This window comes from Podarcis liolepis (assembly GCF_965112155.1).
Source record: "Podarcis liolepis genome assembly, chromosome: 11".
In the NCBI taxonomy this organism is placed as follows: domain Eukaryota; kingdom Metazoa; phylum Chordata; class Lepidosauria; order Squamata; family Lacertidae; genus Podarcis; species Podarcis liolepis.
The window spans coordinates 29,103,422-29,130,548 of record NC_139565.1 but is presented as its reverse complement, the minus strand read 5'-3'; the positions used below and the strand labels follow the sequence as shown (position 1 = coordinate 29,130,548).

General features: G+C 41.3%; 1 protein-coding gene across 14 annotated transcripts in view; it reads right to left on the bottom strand.

The window, feature by feature from the left end:
* The window catches only part of MCTP1 (multiple C2 and transmembrane domain containing 1), a 175,046-nt gene that overhangs the window by 98,949 nt on the left and 48,970 nt on the right, over positions 1-27,127 (bottom strand). For 5 of the 14 annotated variants that reach the window (XM_083465215.1, XM_083465204.1, XM_083465211.1 and 2 more), the window contains exons 2-9: positions 24,448-24,562; positions 18,558-18,700; positions 17,423-17,502; positions 15,928-16,036; positions 10,552-10,599; positions 7,684-7,722; positions 2,735-2,905; positions 1,242-1,372 (exon numbers count right to left, since the gene is read on the bottom strand). In XM_083465215.1, coding sequence (XP_083321341.1) covers positions 1,242-1,372; positions 2,735-2,905; positions 7,684-7,722; positions 10,552-10,599; positions 15,928-16,036; positions 17,423-17,502; positions 18,558-18,700; positions 24,448-24,562 — 836 coding nt within the window. The remainder of the gene's footprint in view (positions 1-1,241; positions 1,373-2,734; positions 2,906-7,683; positions 7,723-10,551; positions 10,600-15,927; positions 16,037-17,422; positions 17,503-18,557; positions 18,701-24,447; positions 24,563-27,127) is intronic. The other 9 variants (XM_083465212.1, XM_083465214.1, XM_083465209.1 and 6 more) reach the window with 2 other exon arrangements.

The window sequence follows — 27,127 nt, the reverse complement described above, 5'->3', positions numbered from 1 at the left end:
GTCAACAACAGATAATTTCTAGGGTGCCCCCCCCCTAAAAGTAGCACAAGTGTATATGAAATCACTGCCATTATTAGTATTCATTGCTATTATTATTAGTTATTAAATTTCTATACCGCCTTTCATCTAAGGATCACAGGGCAGTTTGCAATATCAATTCAAAACTTCATCCTCTCTAATTAAACAATCTTTGGCCTTTTACATTACATACATAATTTTATTTGTATGCTGCATGTTAAAAGCATCTCAAGTCAGCCTACAACATGGAAAAAAATAATTACAAACATAATGAACTGAGTCATACTGCTGCTGCCTCCTGTATTGTTTTTGCTGTGTTTGCAGCACCAAAGTGGCCTTTGTGAGAAAGACTTCAAGAGTAAACCCTGAGGAGAAATCCTTACCAGCTGCCTTGCGAGACATCTTCAGGAGGAGAAAAGTAGTCATAAGCAATAAATAAAACATCAAAAGGTAAACAAGTGAATTAAAAAAAAATCTACATAAATCATAATAAGATCTAAAAAGATACAATATATATATTAATAAGGTAAAGGTAAAGGTACCCCTGCCCGTATGGGCCAGTCGTGTCCGACTCTAGGGTTGTGCGCTCATCTCACTTAAGAGGCCGGGGGCCAGCGCTGTCCGAAGACACTTCCGGGTCACGTGGCCAGCGTGACGAAGCTGCTCTGGCGAGCCAGCACCAGCGCAGCACACGGAAACGCCGTTTACCTTCCCGCTATAAAGCGGTACCTATTTATCTACTTGACTTAGGGGTGCTTTCAAACTGCTAGGTGGGCAGGAGCTGGGACCGAAAGACGGGAGCTCACCCCGCCGCGGGGATTCAAACCGCCGACCATACGATCGGCAAGTCCTAGGCACTGCGGTTTTACCCACAGCACCACCCGCGTCCCTTACATAGATCATAATAAGATCTAAAAAGATACAATATATATATCAATAAAAGCAGCAAAAAACAGACACTCAACAAAAACCCCTAAACAACACCCCAGCCCAAGAGTCTGTTCAGCAGCCTCAACTTTTGTAGTTGGAGTCAGTCTAGTTAAACTGTGTATGAGGAGCTTTTTTGGTTTTTTGTTTCTTACTGTGTTATGCATTTTTGTGGTTTTATATTGTAAATTGCCCCGTGGTGCCAAGATGAAGGCCAGTATAGAAATTTAACAAACAAATAAATAAAATAATCATTTCTCATTCTCGGAATACAAGTTGTTTGTAATTAGACAAACCTGCCAATAAAATCATCCTTTTTGCCAGCATCTTTGTCCCACACTGTAATATCAATAATTCCACCTCGTTCCTCATAGAGATGCAAGTCAAATTGTTCTCTCCACTGAGGATTCAAAGTTTTTGGCATAATCTGGGGGGGAAAGTAAAGGGAGTTATGGAAACTTGTACCTCCTGGAACAACAGAATATTCTTTTGGTATAGTTAAGAAATAGTTCAGAAAACCAACAGCTTCATCAGACATTTTCAAATGTTTATGTAGGAAATAAGGTACACTAAAGATTAAATATAGTATGCTTTTCCGCAAAGTATGAATTATTTTAGAATTTTTTCAGGTTCCCTAAAATGTTCCCTTAGATGTGCACTAATAAAGTCAGTTTCTTACTGATAAAAATTCAGCAAAGCTACCTTTTAAAAAGTAACAGGATAAAATGATTAGCTGCAGCATATACCAGTTCTTTTTACCATTTGCATAGGAAAAGAAGTTGGTTTGCTGAGTTTCTATATTGTTTCTTGCCCAGTCTTTTAAAAGGCATAGACTCAAGCATGACTTCCTTCACAGAATTCCTTTTCTTAGCATAGGATATTTTTGTTTGTACTATTCATAAACAGGATTTCAACAAAACAGTGCTTATAAACTAATTTCATATAAACAATAATCAGAAGACCGTCTATCCCCAGTCTAGCTCCCCAAAGCTTCAAGAAACACATTTTTCTTGGGCATAACTAAAGTAATACGCAGTCACAGCTCGGCTCCTGAACACCTTCATTTTGGAACGTTTCGCCTCCCGGATGCCAAAAACCCAGAAGTAAATGCTCCGGTTGTCAAACGTTTTTCAGAAGCTGAATGTCCGATGCAGCTTCCGCTTGAGTGCAGGAAGCTCTTGCAGCCAATTGGCCTCAGTTGTTGAACATTTCAGAAGCTGAATGGGCTTCCGGAATGGATTACATTCGACAACAAGTTTGACTGTACTAGATCCTGTTCAGTCTAGACCCAAATGTCCTTTTAGAACTAGGGTCACTGTTCAAGAACCATAAAGCTAGGTGCATACATCCGGTGTAGCTCAGGGATATGGTTCTTGAACTACAGAATCCTATCCATGGCAAACCAGTTTGAAGCTCAAGAGAGTTTCAACGTAAGTACACAGAGGCCCAAGTGTCTGCGGTTTAAAAAGAAAAACTTGAAATCCGCATTAGACATATAAAACATGCAGATCTTGCGTACTACAGTTCCCATCAGCCTGAACTAACATGGTCAATGGTTGAAGGTGATGACAATTGTATTTGGAGAGCTTCATGTTGGCTAGGCCTGCCTAATGTATATGTAGTAACTAGATTTAGATCTACTACAGCTACAACATTGTTGACTGAACAAGAATCCTTGGATTTCAGTTTGGCAGTCTGAAGAATTATTCAGTGACTCTGCTTAACACTCAAAATGCTGCAAATACATTTTAAACCACCACCATTTGGAATAACAGTTCAACAAAGTTACCTTACTCTTGTACTTCTGGTGTCCCAGTCGGAATTTCACATAGGGATCACTGAGCCCGTTTGGATCCATGGCTTTGAGTTCACGACCTTCAATCAAAGTGACACTGACTATCCCTCTCCACAGCTGAGCTTTTCTGTGCAGGTCTGACAGACGTATACTCTGGGTCTGAAACTTTAGGTATAGAGAGAACTCTGATTTAGCTAGAGCACAAGCAAACCATAGCCCTGTGATTTGCTTCCCACCTGAATGGCTATTTAAAGAAAGTGCATAAGTGAATACCCCAAAACTTTAAAAAACAAATTTAAAAAATATATTCAACTTGGATTTCCCTGCCAAATTGGCACAGTGTAATCACCATTTTTATAGTGATAGGGCATAACTCATCAGTACATTGCCTTCTTATGTAGCCATGAATTATATCATAGGTCAGAGGAAACCCAACATGGTGCTCTCTAGATGATGCTGGACTACAACTTCCATAATTCATGACTGCTGGCCATGCTGGCTGGGGGTAATAGGAGTTGAGGTCCAGTAGCACCTGGAGGGCAACATGTTGGCTATACCTATCATAGGTCATCTATACCCAGTTGCCTTTTCAAGATTAGATCCCATGCACTTTGTGCTTTCAGACCACCAGCACACTGGTCAATTCAAAATTATTCACATTCTGCTGGGAATTATAACCTTATATGTATGTACACCCCTGTACAGACTATGGTTTCATTACATAACATTGATTTCTTTTCCCTTTAGGCTACCATGTCACTGTACACAGTACAGTCCCTTAAGAGGCAGAGCTGGCTGCCACTAATTTCCCTTTTCCTGAGGCGGAGGGAGATGAAAGGGCTACCAGCAGCTATGATCCAGAAAGAAACCTCCAAATCATACAGGCTTGGTTGTTTGGTTGTCCATTAAGAGTTTCCCATGTTCTCTCTAGAGCCTAGCTTCCCCAGTCTCGTTAGTGATGTAGCATGCAGGAAGGCAACTAGATAGCAATCCTTTCAACAAGCTTGCCATTCTCCCATCATATCTACCAAACAGCCCACAGCTCTGATTCTCTTCCTGACCTAAGGAAACTAATCTAAACCAAGGCTACCCACACTGCTTCCAGACAATCCCGGGCAATCATCTATCTAATCATTGACTGATGGACTGGCTAGTAGCACTGGGTTTGTGGAGATCTGGTGCTGGCTTCTAGGTCCCTGAAACCAAATGCAGGGTAGATTAAGAATATTCCATGGGATGGGATGTTATACCTGGTTCTGTGGCACTATTTCTAAAGGTTAGACACCATTTGGATCTTAATACATTCTCTTTTTATATTTCAGTAGTTTCTTTTCATGTCAAAATGTCCCACGTGAAACTCCTATTAGGAATTATGGGTGGCCGCATGATGATGCAGAAAAAGATAGTGGTCATGGTGGGGTTTTTTTTGCAAACCCAAAACCAAAACCCTTCTACTGGCATTTCAACCTGTCAATTCACATCTGCCAACCCAAAAGTTGATTACACACAAAACGAATGAAATATACTAGATATACTAATTTCAATCCGCAAACTACCTTAGCAATCAACAGGCTACATCAGTGCTCAGAAAAATCTGCTCTTCCACCTGCACAATAGGGTTTCCTCCTCCCTGCACCTACCTCCCACTCTCCACAGTCTCCAATCCAGAGTGAATAGACAAATGTATAGTATTTTTTTTTAGTTGCGGAGTAAGCTGCAGCATGAGAGACTGCTCAGGCTACAAACCATGGAGGCGCTACACAAGAGTGGCTAATCTCTGGTCCTCCAGATGTTATGGACTCTGACTCCCATAAGGCCCACCCAACATGGCCAAATTTCAGGAATGATGGGTGTTGTAGTCTAGCAATATTTGGAGGGCCATCCTGCACTACACCCTGACAATATGTTTTGAGGTTTGCCAGCTATCGCACCTGCTTCATCAGATACTTCACTTTCACAGCTACAATACAATGTAGATTAATAGATCCACAAACCACAATCTATGCCACTTTAAGCTCATCATGTAAACATGGATATCTTTATTGCATATTTGTATTTTGAGGTCTGTATCTAAACAAGCAGTTAATACTGTCAATTCTTTTACCAGCCTGCAGGTTTTATAAGCCTTTGAATTTGGCCATGTGGCAAACTCCACTCATCTGACATCATATGATGTCAGGTACTGAGATGCATTATTTCCAACGTAGCACTGACACAGTGCTAAGATCAGAGGTAAGTTCTTTGACAGTAGAAGGCAGCAAGCAGAGACTTCTCTGATCAGAGCGCTGTGGTCGTCCACAGCACTAAGGTAGACAGCTTTTCTCATTTTCTATGAGCCAAAAGAGGTTCCCTGCCCTGAGATATGAGATACATCTTAAAAGAAGGCACTTATTTAAGGGAAGAGATTTTTAAAAAATTGTCTGTGGTATGCCAGTTGCTGAATGCCAGTTGAATGCCAGTTGCTGAAAACTACAGCGCAGTTTTGGGTGGGAATGGGGTAAACTTGAGGCTTGAAAAGAGATGTGGGGGTCAGATGGTGAGGACGAGTTAGGACAGTGGAGGGTATCGGGGAGACTGGTCTTCCGAGTAGAGGAACAAAGCAGCAAATACACAGGGTTTTTTGTTGTTGTTTTAAAAAAAACCTTAAGGGGGGGGACAGGAGCCAGTAGGAAGGAGACAGAGGGAACTGGGTGGGGTGGAAGGGTTAACACACATAAAATTAATAAAGAACAGACGGACGAAGCTGCAAAAAAGTGCATGACAACCACTGGGTGAAGGCACAATGGAACTATTTTCTGGGCAGAATGGAAGTCTAGAAGCTTATTTGAATTTTGAGCGGTGATTTTGCATTCAACCACTAGGGGGAGCTCAACTCCCACCTTATGTCATCTCACATGCACAAGAGAACAGTGATTGAAAGGGCAGAGAGAGAGAGAGGCAAAATTAAAATTTATATATCATAATTAAAGGCCTGATAAAACAAAACTAGTCGTTGCAGGAGGGAATTCTACAGAAGATGCCCCATTTCATGTCCTCACCAGGAAATCACTTTAAATGGGATGAAAAACAGGGTGTCATATAATCAACAGACAAATTCATATAGGAAGAGGCAGACTTTCAGATACTCCAGTCCCAAACAATTTAAAGCCAGCTCATGTGCATTTTGCACATTATGCACATTTTGTGCACATTTCTGAGTATTGAAGAATGTATTTTCTTTTGCAAAAGGTAAAACAGGAAGCAACTCTAAGGCTTGGCTCACAAATGCGACTCAGTTGCATTTGCCCTCTCCATAATCCCTCCTGACGGTCATAGGTACATAAGAGAGTCTCTGAAGACCAGGCTGTACATGGCTAAACCCAGAGCTGACCACTACCGGCACCAATGGTAACTGGAACAGGTTCTGCTATGATTGTGGAATTGCACAAGCCCAGTTAATACTGCCATTTCTCCACAGAATTCTGTAAGTGGTAGTGAGAAGCGATCATGTTATGAAAATAAAAGCAGCAGGCCTGCAAGTGTGTACCAGCAATTGCAAGAAAATGTTTCTAAAAGCCAAAAACGAATAGAAATCTGAGGTTCATTATTTCTGGTTTAAGTAAGCAAGTCTATTATTTAATCTGGGGAAGCCAATGTAGTCCCTCCCTCCAGATGTTGCAAGACCACAATGACATCTGGAGCACATCATTCCTGATAACTGGCTTTGCTGCCTGAGCCTGGTGGGATCTGCAGTCCAACAACATCTGGAGGGCACCAGTTGGCTATCCCTGGTTTAACCTCTCGCAAACTCTTATATGCAAGTGTTCGTACAACTTCAGAGTAAAGTAGATTGAGGAATATTCTCTATATAGATCGACACAACAAAAATGCAACATTTTAGAGCTGACAACAAGTACCAAAGATGAAGTTGCAGCTACAATGCACTTTGCGAATCCTTGCCTAGTTGTGCAAAATATCTAATATGTGCAACAGAGGTTGCAGACATAGGACCCAATTCATCGTAACCTCATATTCTTCACCACGAAGGGATGAAGACTCATGCCTACCACCATTTTTATTCCTAAATTAGGTCTGTGGACTGGTAACAAAACTTAGCCTTCATTTTATGCATCTGGATGGCATGAGATTATTTACCGGTATGTCAAGAATGAATTTTTAAAAATCAAGTAGCATGAGAAGTTTGATGCAGGGGTGAATGAACGTGTATGCAGGTGTGCACACTGCTTAATAGTTTATAATCCACTGATCAATTCATATATATTTCACAGCACAATGTTAGAACTAAATAAAACCATGTGTGTTTTGTATCATTTGCAAAAAGTGGCAAGAACGCCAAACTACCGACCTATTCGGGTGAATATATTTAGTTGCCTGTTCAAAGCTTGTTCATACTACAAACCACATTATGGAAAAAGGTAACCTGAATTCTGGAAGTGATGTGTTAGACACACAAAATTCCCCTTCCTCTTTCCCTACCTCCAAACCTTTCAGTTTTCCAAATGTGCTTTGGGGGTCACCAAACTCTCCAGAGAAGATTTGGGGTCTGCATTATGCAACTGGGAGTTCATTCTGCTTGCAGAATTGGATCTCCATTTGATCTCACCCTACATTTCTACTGCATACTTTTTTGGAATTCCTTACCACCCGATGAAAAATGCATTCACTAGTTTAGGTTGTGTTGACCAAGAAAAATGAGCACAAAATATGAAACAGGTCTTAATATAAATGGATCTCCCTGACCATTGCCTAGTTCAGTGTTCTACAATGACGAAGGAAGTTCAATAGTGTTGCATTATATAACAAATCCTTATCACTTAAAAAGGCCTCATTATCGAAATTATAAACTGAGTTTTGCAGACCTAGTCTATGTGTCACAACTTTCCATTCAAGTGACACAATATAGAGCACCACAGTTCTTCTCAAGACCACATACTAAGAATTACCTTACTTGATCTTTTCCAACTCTTCCTCATTAACATTGTCTGCAAATGAAATAGAGCATTTTAATAACTTTTTACTTATTTGCACTGGAGGCCAGTTGTCTTCCAAAGGAGCAATGCACATACAGAAATGCCAAACACATTCCAAACAACTACATATGACTGAAATCAAACTACAAGCATCATTCACACTACAGCACATTTCAGAGAGATGCCAACCTCCTATTATTTCATGATGAAAAAGAAAAACAGGATAAACTAATAGGAAGATGTTTGGGATCAATAAAAAAAGAGGTACAAATGTCAATGAACTCAACTAATTATCTCAATTTTTAGATTTTATTAAAATTAGTGATTTTAGACTTAAGGCCACTTATTCCAATTACAATAATGTAGCTAATTGTTATGCATCAGCAAGGAAGATGAGTGGGTTTGATTAAGAAGATGTTCACAGAACAGGCCCTTCCAGTCACAGAATGTGTCATTTTGAGCCATTCTAATATCTCTCCACCTCTACAGTAGAGATCATGCTGCTATATTGTTCTTGCTGGATTTTTTTGATCTCAAACAAGGCTGAAGAACCACACAGAAAATGCAGGAGAACAAAAATTTGATAACCTTGCTTAGATGTCCTGCAAAGAGTGCAGAAAAGTATGATCCCCCCCCCGAATTAAACCTAAACTTAGAACATAAGGTTTTGTGAATGAAAAGCACCTCCACAAAATGTGAGTAGAACCTCTCCTTTTAATTCGTGGCACAAATACTTTAGAATCCGAGCCCTGCTATGCAAGCTCTCCTGAATTATGTACTCTGACGCGTCAAGATCTGAAACAGAGGCCTTTCCCCATTCTACTATCTAAGAACCTTTTAAATGGAGATGCCAGGATTGAACCTGGAATTTACATGTGCAAAATATGAACTATACTCCTGAGCTGTGGCTCCTCATTGGAGAGAAAGCTGTGTTACAAGCTTTTTTTGTGGGGGTTGACTGTGAAGCAGGTTTTGGGATTTTGTGGCGGGAATTAATCAATTTTCAACATGGAGAACTTAGAACAGACTGAGACTGAATAAAAAGAGGCCTCATTTTGTACATAGGAAAACTGGCAGAATGTGCTTTCTTCTGGATACTAGATTACCCCCCCAAAAAAAACAACAACAACCACCCCACAAACACACACACACACACCTGGAGTTAAGTGTAATACCGTCCATGTAAACAGGGGGCAAAATGTTAGTACATTCAAAATTCTACCAGTTCTGTAAATGTGGACACATTAAAAAAGTTTGTTAGGAAGCAAAAATGCTGGAGGAAACAAAAAATTGTTTTCAAATTCTTAATGGCTTCATCTGAGTTGCTTTATTCTCTCTTTTATACTTCAAGATATGATTTACCAAAAAATTTACAGAAAAGTAAATTAGTTAAAGCACTGAATTTGAACAATCACTGTAGACAATTAGGGTTAGTACGTATTACAGAGAATGTCTTTAGTTAAATCAATGGAAGTACATCACATAGGATGACACTTTAGCTGATTAAAGTAATGGTCATTGGCTTGGATAGGTTTGCAAGCCATAATACAGGTGAATAATGAAGCCTGCAGCCTAGCTAGAAATCTAATTCTATTTCAGCCTTGATAATATTAATTTGCATTTTAACAACAGAAACATATGATGATTACTTGAATATAATTAGAGAAACACTGTAGTAATAGTCAGAAACTTCAGAGCCAAAACATTTTATTTTAAATGGAACATATACTTAGGTATTCTGGTCACTTCCTTTTTGTAATACTGTTATGAGTTCCGGGTGTTAAGCTATGTGCCAGACCCTTCTAATTCCTGGATCCAGCAAGTGTTAGAATTTAATCAAGTCTTCTACTTCTTGGAATAGCCAGGCTAACCTCCTGGTGAGGTGATAGCCGGGGTGATGAGCCATTAAGGAGCTTGGTACGAGAAGGCAAATGGGTGGGGCCTCCTCCCTCAACAGACAAAGTCAGAATTTGGAGTACAGAGTTTTGCAGTGATGTGACCTAGAAGAAGAGTATCAAGTAGAAGACAAACACAGCAATATTTGATGTCTGTTGGAATCCAAGGCTATGGCCATGGGAGAAACAAGATCCTTTGGGGGCATTAATGCTGTGAATCCCACCACTGTTAGGCTCAGGTTGTTTATATGTGTAAACAAACCATATATCCTAAAAAATACCACAGTCTCTGCTGTGCCTCATTCCAAAAAGAAACCAACACTCTGGGTAAGCGCTGGAAAAGCTGGAATCTTGCACCACTCACGAGATTGGGGTGGCTTGCAACAGTACATTTCAAGGCACTGGGTTATATCCAGTGCATAAGCAGTAATCACTTTTATGAGTGCAACGCAACTTCCTCTTCCCTCTCTCCCACTCTGCATGCCCCCCAAATCTGTTCTTGGGGTTTCTCCAACTTCTGGAGCAGTTCTGGAGATGCTGCCGGGGGGGGGGGGGGAGGCGTGAAAAGGAATAAAAGTTCTATTATGCTTGCCTTGGATTCAGCCCTGTACCCACATATTAATGCAAGCCACTTTGGGAGCCTGTAAATGGTATATAAATAAATACATTAAATGTATTTTAGAGGTGTTGGATTTCAGGCTGGCACCTCTCAATAAGGATTGTGTCACTTCCCCCCCCCCCTTCCAAAATTATGCAACAGCTTTGAATTCCCCTTTTCAAGGGGGGAATCCCTTTAATGCTTGAGAGATGCAGTGGCGCTGAATTAGTTATATCCCAGGATTTAAGGTATCACTCATATGTTTCTGAGGATTTTATATCTTCTAACGCTAATCAAGCAGATTATAGCTCTAGAAGATAAGACAGCAAGCTGCTCAAATGAACTCACTGTTAATCTGCAAGTTCTCCAGTGATGAAATCTTTGCACTGAACTCTGCTAAACAACCAACACATGAAACAAAAAAAATCCACTCATGCACTCATTTTAGCAAAGTATGCGCATGATAGACACAAGTATGCATAAGCAAATCAAAAACAGTACACAGCTATAAACAGTACATGCAATAGTACAATGCATGCCATGCATTATTCTTACATATAGAAACATGTTAGTTAACAATAAACAATATATAACATACAGTGAATACATCTTTTTTTTTGCTTACCAGATTTGCAGTGCAATCCTATACATACCTACTCAGAAGTAACTCCAGCTAAATTAAGTGGGATTTACTCCCAAGTAAGTGTGCATAGGATAGTAGCCTTAATAATTTAGATTGTATGTTCATTATTCCCTATTTTACTTCCATTGCTTAATTAGAAACAATAGTTTATTACCCCTGGAATTTACCAATTTTTTAATGGAAAGATTAGTCAATCCAAATAGAAAGGTACCTTTTGGATCTTCTTGGTGTTCATACTACTTAAGCAAAACCAGACATCCAATTGAGAATTGTTGGAACTAGTGCTACTGCAACTAAGTTACGATAAACAAAATTAGGAAAGAAATTGCACAAATACTAGAATGATAGAGATAACATATTGACCTCTCAAATGCTAATAGGTTGGTAGAACCCTAAATAACATGAGGTTTTTCTTTGCAGGCCAGAATTTACTATAGGTAGGCATTGCCAAAGTATGTACCTTAAACACTAGATCCAAATCTACCTTCATCTCTCCACTGAGGATTTGCTAGTTCTAAAACAAACACAAAGTTTTACTAAACCAGTTATACATCATAAGAAACCATGCTACAAACTTTGCACATCTTTTTCCATATTCATTCTGCCCTGCATCCAATTAAGTCCTTTAAAAATCATTACAACTCCCTCCCACAGACCAAAACTATAATTCAGTGGTACTTCTACAGAAACAAACAGCCCAGCGTGTTTTACTCTAAAATAAGAGGATTATAGATTGAGCGTGACCTCAGTTGAAATGGATCTTGAAAATCAGTTCTCTCCAAGAGTGCCTGTATCTGGGTCCATGGCCAACCATTCAAAAACCTTTCCCAAGAAGGAGAGACTGGCAACTGGCCGGTAGTTACTTAGATTTTCTGAATCCAGGGAGGGTTTCTTGAGAAGTGGTTTTACCACAGCCTCCTTCAAGCAGGCAGGGACCACCCCCTTTGGCAAGGAGGCATTAATCACCTCCCTGGCCCAGCTATCTATTCCCTCCCTACTAGGTTTTTATCAGCCAAGAGGGGCAGGGATCCATAGCACAAGCGGTCACCTTGACCGATCCAAGCACTTTGGCCACATCCTTGAGCCTTACTAACTGAAACTCATCCAACGCAACAGGACTAGAGAGTGCTCTGGACAACCCTTGAGATTCATCTGCTGAATAGCAGAGTCAGGATTGCGGTGGATGCATTGTCCTCAAAATGCTTTGCAAACGTGTCACATTGAGCTACCACCTCATTTGGACCAGACTGTAAGAGGTCCTGCAGTACCTGGAAAGGTTCCGCTGGATGGTACACTGAGGATGCAATGGATGCCTGTCCTCCAATTAAAATATATGGCTTCTAAGCCCACATAAAAGTAAAACAGTTAAAACAAATATGCTCCTTGCCTGTATGTTGCAATTATTATTATTATTATTATTATTATTATTATTATTATTATTAATATTAATATTATTATTATTCTTTATTACTGATACCCTACCCATCTGGCCGGGCCTCCCCAGTCACTCTGGGTGGCTTCCAACAGGATATTAAAAACACAATAAAACATCAAACATTAAAAACTTCCCTAAACAGGGCTGCCTCCAGATGTCTTCTAAAAATCAGGTAGTTGTTTATTACCTTGACATCTGGTGGGAGGACGTTCCACAGGGCAGGCACCACTACCGAAAAGGCCCTGTGCCTTAACATCAACAACTGAGCCAACTGACTTTAAAACTTTTCAAAATAAATATAAGCCATCTTTTTTCTTTTTCTTTTTTTTTACAGATACATCACAGACCACCCGAAAGAACCTCATAAACCATAGTATGGAACCTCTGAACCAGAGGATGGATGTTGTCCTACAGTGTTTAAGTGCATTCCTTTGCATTACAATCTTTACTAAACCAAGCTTTCTTCTTGAAAATTAGGTGTCTCCTATGTGAAATGCAATGTATGTGGTATTTCAAACAGAGTAACTCAATAGAGTATCTGTCAAGGCTGCCTCAGGTCTCAGCTCACAAAAGACCAACGCCAAGTTCTTCTTATATACAAAGGTGTTTATTGCAGTTCATTATTCGCTTCACAACCGAGGCGCGCAGCCCCACGTCTGTTACGCTTAGACCGTTGAAGTCCCCTCTGAATCAGTCCCTCCCCTGCACCAGTTTAAGAGGCTTGCGCTGCTCCACCTCTTCCTTTCTTTCCTTTTCCGCAGGGTCTTCCTGCCCGCTGGGGTTTCGCCCCTCCTGGATTCCCCTGACGCTGAATCCCCATCCTGCTCTTCCCCCCTCCTGCGGGCTTTGGGACCTGGCTCCTCCTCCGGGCTCCCTGTTCTTCCGCGCACCTCCACATTTGAACTTGGCGCGCGCGCCCAACCTCTAACCTTCCTTTTGACAGTTACGCTACTCCCTTCACTACTCCCCTCCCCTTCCGGGAGGATGGCTTGCTCCGACCTCCCCTCTTTCTCTGCTGCCGGAGCTGCTTCCCCTGATACACTGGAACCTCCACCCCCTTCGCTGCGCTCTGGCGGGGAGGCTGGTCCTGACTCCCAACTGCCACTTTGGGATCCCCCGCTGGCCCCCTGCTCCTGACGCGTCCCCCCTGGGGCTCCCCTTGTCCTGACCACAGGGGCCCTATTCTGGGAATCCTCTGATTCGCTGGAAAGACTCATGGAATCCCTTGAGTCATTGTCATCCTCTTCCTCACTGTCCTGGGATTCTTCCCCATCGCTCTCCATCTCCTGCCTCCCCTGTGCCTCTGTCCCTGAACCCCTGACAGTATCTGAGCAGCCTGTGAACATGAAGATGTTGCATGGAAGACTGAGACCAGAAAGAAAGGGAAATTTCAGTGTATGTAATGGCACAAACAGTAAAATAGATTATTTGCCAAGTTTAACTAAGGTCTACTTTAGAAATACTTTCCCCCAAAAAAACATATTATTGGCTTTGAGTTTCAGTTAACAATATAACATATAAAATAATAGTCATCAAAAGGAATACAGAGCTTAGAAAGCTTGCTAAACTGTTCTTATGTAATACAGCATCTATTTTTAATTTATCATTGCTGTATGATAAATCTTTCTTTCCACACTGACTTATTTACAGAACACTGCTTAAACATTTCATCATGCTACACAAAAAACTAACTGCACCAAAATCCCTCCAGTTAGCTAGATCTCATGCATCAATTTTTAGCGTTTTGCACCCATCAAAGAAATTTTAACTGTAATTTCTTCTCCTCCCACATATATTAAAGGAAACACTCTTATACCCACTTACTTGGGAGTAAGCCCAATTACGGTAAAAGGTAAATAGGTAAAGGACCCCTGGACGGTTAAGTCCAGTCGAAGGCAACTATGGGGTGTGGTGCTCATCTCTCACTTCAGGCCAAGAGAGCTGATGTTTGTCCACTGATAGCTTTCTGGGTCATGTGGCCAGCATAACTAAACCGCTTCTGGTGCAATGGAACACCATAACAGAAGCCAGAGCGCATGGAAACACCATTTACCTTCCCGCTGTAGCGGTACCTATTTATCTACTTGAACTGGTATGCTTTCGAACTGCTAGATGGGGAGACGCTGGGATAGAGTAATGGGAGCTCACCCCAGTGCACCAACTCGAACTTCCAACCTTTCGATCAGCAAGCCCAAGAGGCTCAGTGGTTTAGACCACAGTGCCACCCATGTCCCTTTTAAGCCCAATTAAGCTCAATGTGATTGATTCTGAGTAGACATATTTAGGAATACACTACGTGTAAAACAAGGCTTGTATGTTACCTCCTGAAACTGTTCTCAAGCTGCCATTAAAAATGTTTGACTATGCGATATAGCTAGAGGGATTTTAAAGATTTATTACAGTCCCCAAATTACAGCCACAGTAAACCTAATGTTTTAGAGTGCAGGACAGAATGCTAAACATCTCACGAAAGCTTTCCCATGTTACATATTTCCAATTCCAGTATACTGCAACAACAAATACATAGCCAAGTTTTGAGTTGGGGTTGCAAAAACTCCAGCACACAAACCTGCAATTCATTTCAAGGGGTAAAATAAAAATTCACTAAGAAATGTTGCTCTCTTGAATTTCTAGGCAATCTGGTAAAACTGAACTCTATAAAATAACCTGCAATTTGGACAATTTGGTTTTATATCTGCAGAGGTAGAAAGTGAATCATCATGTATTTGTAGACACTTATTTGAGTACTTAACATCACAACTCCAAATAGCAACACTTACAGTTTGAACGTTGAAATCCCATGCTAATTCACACTAAGGCAGCTTTTGCACATTACAATAAAGCTTATCAGAGAAGCCACTGTTTGAAAGAAACTATGGCTTACCATGAAAGAGCAGCATGCTAGTGCATACTGCTCAAACTGCAGCTAACCTGCTCTTCCCTTTGCCAAGCAAGGAAAAAACAAATCATAGCACTGACTTGGTATTGGGTTTCCACACCATAGGTATAGAGTGGCAGTGTATGAAAAGTGATTTCGATTTGATTTGTTTTAAGAAAATATTAAGCCTTTACTGGATACATTAGACTTAAAATTGTGCTCTTGGAAATACATTTCATATATTTATTCTTCGTGCTTTTACCGATAATCAACTTCTAGCTCCTGACTACACTTATGCCCTAAGTCCAGGAATGTTCTGGCACAATAACAACATTACTGACTCCAAATAAATGCCTGTTTCAGCAGCAAAGCTCTACACAGAACCAATTAGCTGAGTAGTTTTCATAACTGTGTAAGATTTTACTATAATAGGACTGAAATGTTGCAGTTTGAACACCACAGCACTAGATCCAAAATTCTTTATCTTTAATAAATTCTGAGTGAATCCACTGTATGTTTGCATTCTATCAAAATCCCATCTGTACCAATATCATTATATGGAGGGGCTGACCCAGAGCAAGGCATCGGTAGTCAAATGCATCCAAAAACTGATCAGTACCTTTCAATATTTACTGGGGAATAATATATAAAAACCCACAAGAAAATGGCTTCATTTAATAATGCTCACTGATGGAAACATTGCGAAAGTGATATACTTCCCATTAGGAAAGGGGGGAAGCTACATAATTTGTTTCAATCCACACTTACCCCTTCCCGTTGCTGTTCTTTTGGCGTCAGCAAAACAGACAATAATATAGTTCCAAGATCTTGGTCAGCATAATGTGGATCCTTGAGACTCAACGTAACTTCGGTTGACCTAGGAAACCAGGTTTAGAAACAAAAAATAAAAATAAAAGTTTCATCATATTGCCTCCATTAGGTCATACAGTTTAAAAAGGGACAAGAGTGGTGTGCCTGTTGCTACCTTCTGCCTGTAAACTTTCAGCTAGGGTTGCAAAACTACTAAGGGAGAAAAGCAGAAGTTCCATGCAATACACAGCACTTGATCTCCATCCTGTCTGGATTCAAAAGGAGAGGGGGGCTTCACTGCATCTCAACTATGTTTGGTGGAGACAGCAAGAAGACCATTACGCAGGTGAAGCTGCAACTCTACCTCCCTTGTTTCAGACAGCTGCCTCTTCTTCCAGGAGCACTGACACACCCCTGGCCAGAGACCTTCTAGGGAAAGGGAGCAAGGACAGGCTTTTTGTGAATTTGAACAGACCTTGAGCTAAACTGGGCAGCCTGCAGAGCACCTTGGTCCAAAGCAAGCTGTTTCAGAAAACTGAGCTTGCAATCCAAATCTTGTGGCCAGTTCACACCCCTAATATACTGTATTTTTTGCACCATAACACTCACTTTTTTCCTCCTAGAAAGTAAGGGGAAATGTCTGTGCGTGTTATGGAGCGAATGCCTACGGATGGCAGGGGGATCTGATGCAGTCGTGAGCAGAGGATCCATGGTTCCCCTTCCTTCCCTCCTCCGTGGCTTGCTTTAAAAGAGCAAAGCGGGAGAGGAGAGGAGCCTTCTCCTCTTATACCCCTCTTCTGCATTATTAGCAGCATCCTTCTCCACCCACCCCATGTGTGTTCCTTGTCCCTTGGGTGCTTTTTCTTCCCTCCCCACTTAAAACATGGTTACAAAGCACGGATCCACATGGATCCTCAGGATTTTTGCACTGGGTCACCCCAAATTCACCATCAGATCACATAGCATGTCCATGGCTACAGCTTGCACCCAAAAAATCACGCACCCACTCTTGCCTGGGGCTGCAGTGGTGCAAAAACGTGGTTACAAAGCATGGATCCACATGGATCCTCAGGATTTTTGCATTGGGCTACCCCAAACTCACCACATGTCTGTGGCCACAGCATGAACCACAAAAATCATACATCCGCTGTTTCGTTTAGAATATTTTTTTTCTTGTTTTCCTCCTCTAAAAACTATGTGCGTGTTATGGTCGGGTGCGTGTTATAGAGCGAAAAATACGGTATACACACATAGGTATAGAGAAAAATGGTGCAAGGTGGCAATGAAACGATGGGTCTATGAAAATTCATTTAAAAAAATTAAAATGTATGGGGTGTCCCTTCACAAGAGCAGTAACTGGTGATAACACCGTCAGTGTAGCATTGCTTATATCTTTGTCTCCAATCCTGTCCAAAACGTCATTATCTACTTCAGTAGCTTTAAAACACGATACCTATTTTGCTCTAGTGAGCCGAGATCCAAAAATGCTGATCCCATGAAGTCATCTTGAAGCCCAAAATCATAATCAAAGACCTAAGGTGAACAAAAGAAATAGCATTTCTCAATGTTGGGGATTCCATTAACAATTACTTGAGAATATTAGCGAAAGCAAACATTATACAACATAATGCATCAACCCTGCCTATACATATCAATGACTTTTAACCATGAAGGCTATGTTCTACCTCTACTATCAGAAGCATTTTCTAGGACTCACAAGTGGGAAGGGTGCTGTTGCGTTCAGGTTCTGCTTGGGGGGTTCCATAGGCATTGGATCAGCCACTGTGAGAACAGGATACTGGACTTGATGGGCCATTGGCCTGATCCTGCAGGCTTTTCTTATATACTTACACAAGGAGATCCTCTGGTGGAATATCCCAACTACAAAATCAGTGATGTCTCAAACTGTTTTGGACGTTAGGTCTATTTGTATACTGTCCTCATTAGGGTTTACATTTCTATTTGGCCATTCCCTTTTATGTCTGGGTAGCACAACACTTGGTGCTGGAGGAGACTCTTGAGAGTCCCATGGACTGCAAGAAGATCAAACCTATCCATTCTTAAGGAAATCAGCCCTGAGTGCTCACTGGAAGGACAGATCCTGAAGCTGAGGCTCCAATACTTTGGCCACCTCATGAGAAGAGAAGACTCCCTGGAAAAGACCCTGATGTTGGGAAAGATGGAGGGCACAAGGAGAAGGGGACGACAGAGGATGAGATGGTTGGATAGTGTTCTCGAAGCTACCAGCATGAGTTTGACCAAACTGCAGGAGGCAGTGGAAGACAGGAGTGCCTGGCGTGCTCTGGTCCCTGGGGTCACGAAGAGTCTGACACGACTAAATGACTAAACAACAACAAAGCACAACACTGGCCTATGTTTCAAAGAATGTACCAGATATTTGAGTTCTGAACAGTTATGAGAATTGGCAGGGCACAACATTATAAATTTCATAAGCATTTTTATGATATATTTTCATAACTTGAATTTCTATTATGGCAATATCAAGCTTTGAAAAACTACAGCACTGTGTGGAGTGATACAACAACATTGTACTTACCTGTTTTTAAGGAGAATCACATGTAGCTCACCTTTATGTACAGTTGTTCCCTTAAATGTTCAATCATGATTGAAGTTTTTTCTTCCCATACAGGGTTAAGATTCTTATGGATAGTTTTGCTTCTAAACACTTCTTTTCCACCAATTTTAAACTTGACATATGGATCACTTGTCCCTGAAACAAAAATCAAGATTATGTATGGCAACTACATGATTTCTGAAAGTTATAAGGAAAAACCTTAAAACAAGATGGCAGTCCTTATCTTTTTTAGAAAACTAGCAAGTGCAGCAGCAGCAGATGGTGGTGATGATGATAATGATAACTACTACAACAACAATTTATATGCCACCTATCTGACTGGGTTGCCACAGCCAGTCCGGACAGCTTCCAACTATTTAAAACCACGGTAAAGCATCAATCATTAAAAACTTCCGTAAAGAGGGTTGCCTTTAGATGCCTCCTAAAAGTCAGATAGTTGTTTATTCCCTTCACATCTGACAGGAGGGCGTTTTACAGGGCAGGCCCTCTGCCTGGCTTCCAGGAACCTCACTTCTCTCAATGAGGGAACTTCCAGAATCTAGACCCAAGTAAAACTACATATTAAGTGTATGGCTTTCGCTGTATGACTTTGTCCATAAAATGCTAAATTCTAGATTAAAGGACTTGCACCTAAGAGACATTTAACAAGTATACCCTATGGATTAAATTACCTGAAACACATTTCCATACTAATTCAAAGTGTACATAAGCAGAACCAGTGAACTAAGTGTACTAACTTGAATGCACGCACAAAAGGTCTAGCTTTCTAGCACACTGCTGTTTTTAAATAGTGCAAGTCTTTTTCAGCTTGCTACAATAGTTACAGCAGCAACAACAGGTCTAGGCACATGGTGGCAGTATTTTCCTGTTATAACAGATACCTCAGTTACAGACTACAATCTTGTACAAAGGAGATGGGGGTTTCTTAATACAACATTGCATTAAAATAAAGACAAATCTATAGTCAACATTAGACCAGCTGCTTTGTATGAAAATTACCATGCCTGCCACAACCTGTTATTCCATTTGTACTAGCAAATGGGGTGGGTCACGTATGCTAATATAATGTCAATTGCCACTCTTCTATCCTTCTGCCTGCATGCTTTAGTTGAGATTCCTGCACTGCAGGGGATTGGACTAGATGATCCTTGGGTAAAGGTAAAGGACCCCTGATAGTTAAGTCCAGTCACGAACGACTTTGGGGTTTCAGCAGTCATCTTGCTTTACTGGCCAAGGAAGCAGACGTTTGTCCGCAGACAGTTTTTCCAGGTCATGTGGCCAACATGACTCAGCCGCTTCTGGCGAAACCAGAGCAGTGCACGGAAAGGCCATTTACCTTCCTGCCGGAGCGGTACCTATTTATCTACTTGCACTTTGACATGCTTTCAAACTGCTAGGTTGGCAGGAGCTGGGACTGAGCAACGGAAGCTCACCCTGTCACAGGGATTCGAACAGCAGACCTTCTGATCAGCAAGGCCTAGGCTCACTGGTTTAGACCACAGCGCCACCCATGTCCCCATACTCTATAATGCCTACCAAATTATGATCTGCAAGTTCCACTGAACATATCTGCTTACAAAAATCATACAGAAGAGAAACTGAAATATCTTGCAGTATGGATTTTTTCATGCAAATAAGCTCTTAACCTGCAATAAAAATAACGCATTTGCCACCTGACATTATGCATCCCTTTGTTATTCAACTCAGTTTTCAAAGAACAAAATTATTCTACCTTACTCTATCAACTTCTACAAGACCTTCTCATCGAAGGTTTGTTAAGTGCCACCATCCTTTTTATGACTGCTACAATTCCTTTAACATACACCTGAGCTCTCAGATTTCATGCCAGTTTTTATACTTCAAACATGCAGTGGTTTATTACTCTCAGAGCAATCGTTTCAAGTTGTCAAATAGAAACCATTGAATAAAATCCAGATCTCGTCTCAATTATATGGGCCGACTTCCAGTGGCAATTGGTTCAGAAGAATAGGAAGGGAAACTGCAGGTTCCAATTGACAGAAATTGATGGGTCCCCAGACACTTGTTCATATTTTAATCCTAACTTATCACAGAGAAAACTACTACTTGCAGGATAGTAATTTTGCTGGAATGACATCACCTAGGATAAGCATGAAGCCACTTCAAAGGCACACTGTAATAAAACGTGACACAACTGCAGAAGCACGAACCTCTGTAATGGCACAAAACGCACTAGAGACTCCAGAGGGTAAGAAGAAATCAAAACCAACAAGTGTAGAAATCATTTATCATACGAAATCACTGTTTGCAAATCAGTTCATCCCTATCATAAAAAATATTTACAAGTCTACCTTGCTCTCCTAATACGGTATTTGTCTCTCCCACCCACCTCCCTAGCACATTAAGTATCAGTACTGAATGCCTCCATTCAGTACCTTTTTTCCCTCCTATTATATAGCCAAATGATTCAGGAGAACATGAGAGTTCGCTGACTGCCCATTATGAATCCACGTTTTCTTCCTTCTTGTCTTCTAACCACCTAGCCAAGCCTTACTACTGCATCTCTCATCTCACACCAATGCTAGGTATCTCCAGTGCCTCTTAAGTACTTCTGATGTCCCCTACTCTGTCATTTTAAGGATATCCAGCTTCCATTATGGGTAAGGAAAGTCACACCCGCTGGTTATTGATTAAGTCTGTTTAGCAGGTAGATGGGGGAAACTGGTGGTAATTTCCATGCACGATAACCATCTTCCTTTGCTCTCGGGGGGGGGGTGTCTACCAATTCCCACTCCTCAAATGGTGTCAGTTCCCTTCTACCTGACTTGGCATCTGGCAGGAATCAACCAGCTGCCTTTCCAAACCAATATGGGTAATAAATCCTTTAAAATGGTGGCCATATTACTGTCCCTCTCAAACTCCCAACCTGCAACTGATGTTTGAAGCTGCCTGCACCAGAGTGTGTAAATTCTTGCAATGTTAGTTTGGATCAAGTGTAGGATTAGTTAGACCAATATTGTGGTGTAATGTTTTATTTCAATGCTGAACTGCCTACCTGCCATTCCCTGCCCCACATCCTTTTTCCATATGCTCCTTTTAAATAAAATGCTTAATTGGGCTATAGCAATTTCTGAATACGCTCAAAGGCTTGTTAACTCTCCGCATGGCTTGGGTTGCTGGTACCATGTTAAGGATTGTTAAAGGGCCTGGGAAAGCAGAAAGGAGGCAGTGGGAGTTGCCATGCCAGAGACCTGAAAATTCAGCTGGCTGTTCCTGCATTATTGAGGAGACACTCGGAGTCCCACACCCCTGTCCCTAGGTGACCCATACGCTGGTGGTGGCAGCAAAAAGAAAGGATGGCATTGGGTTCCCTAGGGCTATGAAACTACCCTACAGAGTTGGTGCTGGAGTGGGGAACCACTCTAAAATTAACACTCAGTCCCACAGCTCAGATCTAAACACTGCTTTTATTTATACACACACACACACACACACTGCATAGTATAAAAGTGTTTTCATTTACTAGGCAGTCTGGCAGGCCCCGTTCTGTGGTTATGCATTAAAAAGAGCAAAGCACTGCCTTTTCAGCATTCACAAAATAATGCTTTCAGTGCCACTCAATGAGGGTCAGCAATAAATCTATTTGAGGCAATTTGTTATTTGCTGCAATACAGATAAAAAGTGATTCAGAATGTGTTAAGCTTATTACAATGACTAGACTATCACATTGAATTATTCCTCATTATATGCCCAAAGCATTATCTCTGAAGCAAAGGAAACCTAGAGCACCGGGATTATCTAACTACCACTCAAAGGAGATTTACTGTTTTTGTTCAAGGAGTTCTTTACATAAGATTTTACATATTCACAAGTAATGTTTTGCATGCCTGTGACATTCGGAAAATTCAAGGCTACAGTGACAAACATTAATAGCTTTTCCATTTTAATAGCAATTCAGAGGGCTACTGTGGTTTCAAGACAGATGTTATTAACAAAAAAATCCAGAAGTAAGACTCAAAGCAGCAATTTCTTCCCGACTTCACAGTGGTACTCAATGCCAAGTAGGAGAGTCAAGCAAATACCATTTGAAGCTTTCAGTCTTGGCACACCACCTCACTCCATCACTTTCCAGTTACATTTCAGGCACCCAGGTGAGGAGCACTTTTAACTTACTCCAGGTGGTGATGGTGGCAGAATAGCTAGCTAGCAAGCAAGCAAGCGTCAGGGCATCAGGGTCTGGCTAGACACTGAGGATATTGGATGCTGATGACTGGGCACCAGGACAGGCAGAGCTGGAGTCTGACTTGGAAGGAGGGATCAGTGATCTGGGGGAGCCTTTAACAGCCAGGAGATGAAAGTCAGAGGCAGGAGAAGCTACAGGATCGGAGAATGAAGAAAAGGTGCAGGAGGAGGGAGAGATCGCGCAGGCTGGTGTAGAGTCAAGACAGAAAGGGGATGTTATTCCAAAGAAAGATGATTTCAAAGTAAGATAGCAATGCAAGAGTCGTATTACTATATATAATCAAATGCAAACAAGACCGTAAAAAAATCCTGAAGTGGTAAATGCAGGGATGCCTAACCTTTTTGGCCTAAATTCAAGTAATAAATTGACGCAGCAAAATAAATACTACTCAGGACCATCTAAAAGGGGCTAATATTTTCTGTGGTGAGCTAGCTTCTTCCCAGTGCCTATTCAGCCTATATCTGAAAGTACAGTATCAAATCTTCCTATAAATTCCAGAATTTAAATTTAGTTCATATTTAAATTTCAACAGGGAGCAATCTTGATTATTAACCTGTATATTTCTTTTCGTTGTTTCATATAACCAAAGGTTTCCATCATCACAGAGCCTTCAACGTACAAGGTTGGATTCAAAAATGCCCTCCATTTGTCAGAAAACGAGGCGCTTTTGATTCAACCTAATTAGTTTGAATGCAAGTAGAAGCCTTTACATAATTGTGGGGAACTGTTACACGTGCCAAATAATACCTGTTCCGCATTTGCAAGAACTCAATCTTTCCATGTGGCAGCACCAATACTTTGGAATTCCCTGCCTATCAATACTAGGCCTTCTTAAAAAGGTAAAGGTACCCCTGCCCATACGGGCCAGTCTTGACAGACTCTGGGGTTGTGCACCCATCTCACTTAAGAGGCCGGGGGCCAGCGCTGTCCGGAGACACTTCCGGGTCACGTGGCCAGCGTGACAAAGCTGCATCTGGCAAGCCAACGCAGCACACGGAACGCCATTTACCTTCCCGCTGGTAAGCGGTCCCTATTTATCTACTTGCACCCAGGGGTGCTTTCGAACTGCTAGGTTGGCAGGCGCTGGGACCGAGCAGCGGGAGCGCACCCCGACGCGGAGATTCAAACCGCCGACCTTTCGATCGGCAAGCCCTAGGCGCTGAGGCTTTTACCCACAGCGCCACCCGCGTCCCTACTAGGCCTTCTTAGTACCTGCTAAAAATGTATTAGTTGACAGGCCTACCCAGATATTTAGACAGTTGCTTCAAGTTTTAATCTGTAGTCTATTGTTATTTTAACTTTTTGAAAGTTGTAAACTGTTGTTGCTAATTCTTCTTATTGATAGCTTTATCGTTTTATCTTTTTTTTGTAAACTGCTTCCAGGGAAATTTTGTAACACTCAAATGGAAATTGTATGAAATAAATAAATAAGGAGCTGCTTCATCATAGGCTAAGGTGCACTTTAAGATATTACAAGGCTTTTTGTTGGTTTTGGTGCAACAGACCAACAAAGCTTCTCCGCTGGAGATTGTTACAAGCGTAGCATGTTCAGTGCACAAATATTAAAATAAAAATGTATAAAATTTAACCAAGGTAGGTTAACCTTTCCAGCCTCTGCAGTGTTTTATGTAAAAACAGTGTTTGATCAACATATTCTTACCTCTTCGATCACGAGCTGCTAGATTATGACCTCTTTTTAACGTAATGTCCAACTGGTACATTCCGGGTTCAGCCAGAGACAATTCTGCATTACTAGTTCCAGTAGGATTGGCTCTCTAAAGAACAAAGAAAATACATACATGATGCCCAATATTATTAATCTGATTTGCCATTTTGCAAAGTTATGTATTCATGTAACTATTTATTATTCATTGTAATAAGTTATGTAGCAATACTGCAGTTTCTAAGCAGTGTACAAAAGGGATTTCTCATACACCATAAAGTCAGTTAAAATGAAACATAAGATCAGAGAGGGGGAACCCTCATAAGATACCTGCTGAACTAAAAAAAGATCTTCACCAAGCACCGGAAGGTCAACCGGAAGAGGGCCTGGCTGAGCCCAATCAAGAGGGAATTCCACAGAATTAGGTCAACAATACTGAACACACACATCCTGGTGAATATGAGCCATGTGTGTGAGCCATGGGGGACCACTACAAATGACTAGGAAGTGATATAAAGCACTGAGAGGTCCTTAGGGTATCATGGACCCTTGTAAATGAATACGAGAACCTTTAACTTAGCCCTATAGTGTATGGCTGCCAGTGCAAACTTTTAAGCACTGGCACTATGTGCTGATGATAGACTGCTCCCACCAGTGCTCTAGTTTCAGCATTTTGTACCAGCTGTAGCTTTCAAACAAGGCCCAGGGGCTGCTTCACTTACACGTGCATTGCAATAATCTAGTATTGAGATTACTGACGCATGAATTACCATGGACAGGCTTATCCCTGTCCTGAATGCCTATAGATGGCATACCAAACATAGGTGGCAAAAGGTACTCCTAGCCACTGAAGCAACCTGAACCTCTAGAGATAAAAATGGGCCCAGGAGCACCCCCAAACTACTAATTGGCTTTTTCAGAGGGAGTCCAGAACAGGCAACTAACTGACCAAACTTCCAGACATAGAAACCACCCACCTGAAGTGCTTTCCTCTTCCCAAGGTTCAAACTCAAAGACAGAGGCAGCCAATATGGCTTCCTCCAGATGTTGCTGGACTACAACTTCCATCATCCCTGACCATTGCTTGATAAGAGTGCAACATTGTCTTGGGGGCACCATTTTGGTTACTCCTGCTCTTAATATGTCATGGATGTTTCATATTCATAAATACTTCTACTTAAAGTTAGCAATATACCTAAGGAGCCAAATCATTAATTTAAGACCCGAAGAATTTTGTGATGTGGGTAGATTTAAGTAATTATGTTTATCCCTTTTTGCAACACCTCCTTTATTTTCAAAGCAAAGAATGAAAGAGTTACAGGAGTCCCCCAACCAGCTATTTCCTATATTTAGTTATTTTATTCTGTTGTTCATATCTGAGTAGTTTAACAACACTGTTGCTCACACTAATCTTTAAGATTGGAACAGAACCTACTAGTGATTGCTGCCTGATCCAAGGTAGATTGCAACAGGAACACCATATGCAAATATATATTAAAATATTAAGAAATGGTTCCCCAAATGCATGTTTGGGATAAAAATAGGTCCTGAATCTGAAAAGGCTGACGATACCTGATCTAGTAGAATCTTCACTGTTATGGAAATTATGGGGGGGGGGGGGACATCTTTAAAGTTGTTACATGTTACAAATATTATGGATAAATGTATCCTTTCAACTTGACAGCTCAGGAAAGTTCTCTAGTTTTAAAAATCATATAAAATCAACTCCTTTGCCAGTCTCCTTCATTCCACTGCCAATTTGCTTCATTGGCCAAGGACTTGGAAACCACTAGGTCCCCGCCATAATCCCTCCAGCAGGAGGTCACGTACTCACAGGAAGGTACTCATAGGTATCAATCGCTGGGCAAAGGCACTCCTCCAGACTTGCACTCTTCATCTGGGCTTGCAAACCAAAGTTCTATTGTCCCTTTGTAGTAGGTGCTTAGAATGTACTTCCCAATACATATCCTGTTGCCCCAACACATTCGTCCTATGTTAATAATGTATAACCCTCCCCTTTTCTGATGTAGCAACGATGTAGCAATGATGCTTAATGAACTGTATGCTGGGATAAGACAGGAACTTTTAAAAGTCCTTGTCACCCCATCCTCGGGGTTCAAAATTCCTCTTTGAACCTGTTGCACAGTAAACTTTGGTCTACAGTTATTTGCTCCAGTTGGTGGCTGGACTCCTTCCTTTATTCTGCAGAGACCCGTGGGTTCTGCCCAACGAGCTGGGTGACTGAGCAGCCTCGCACCTAGATTTTTCCGTAACATCACTAAGCCTGTAGTCTGCTGGAGCGCTTGGACAAACAGCAGTAAAAAAAAAAGTCTAGGTTGTGGAACATAATAGAAGTAGAACATAGTAGCAACATAATTTTTTGCATGCATTAAGACACCCTGAAAAAGTATAGAACTCTAAGCCTCTGACCTTAAGTTTGCTGCTTCAGTACAATGTGGGCTGATTTGGTTGTTATACCAAACTACTGATTAGACATTACATGAAGAAGCCACAGAGAGTGTCTTGAGCTTAAGACTTTTGCTCCTCCGCCCTTCTTCTCCAGTGCAGAATCATTCACTTCCGTCTTAAAGTAACTAAAGTTTACTTTGTCACGCAACCTCTGAAAAGCTGTGGTTAGCTATGTTTAATGGAAGCCAACCAACTTCAGAACATAATC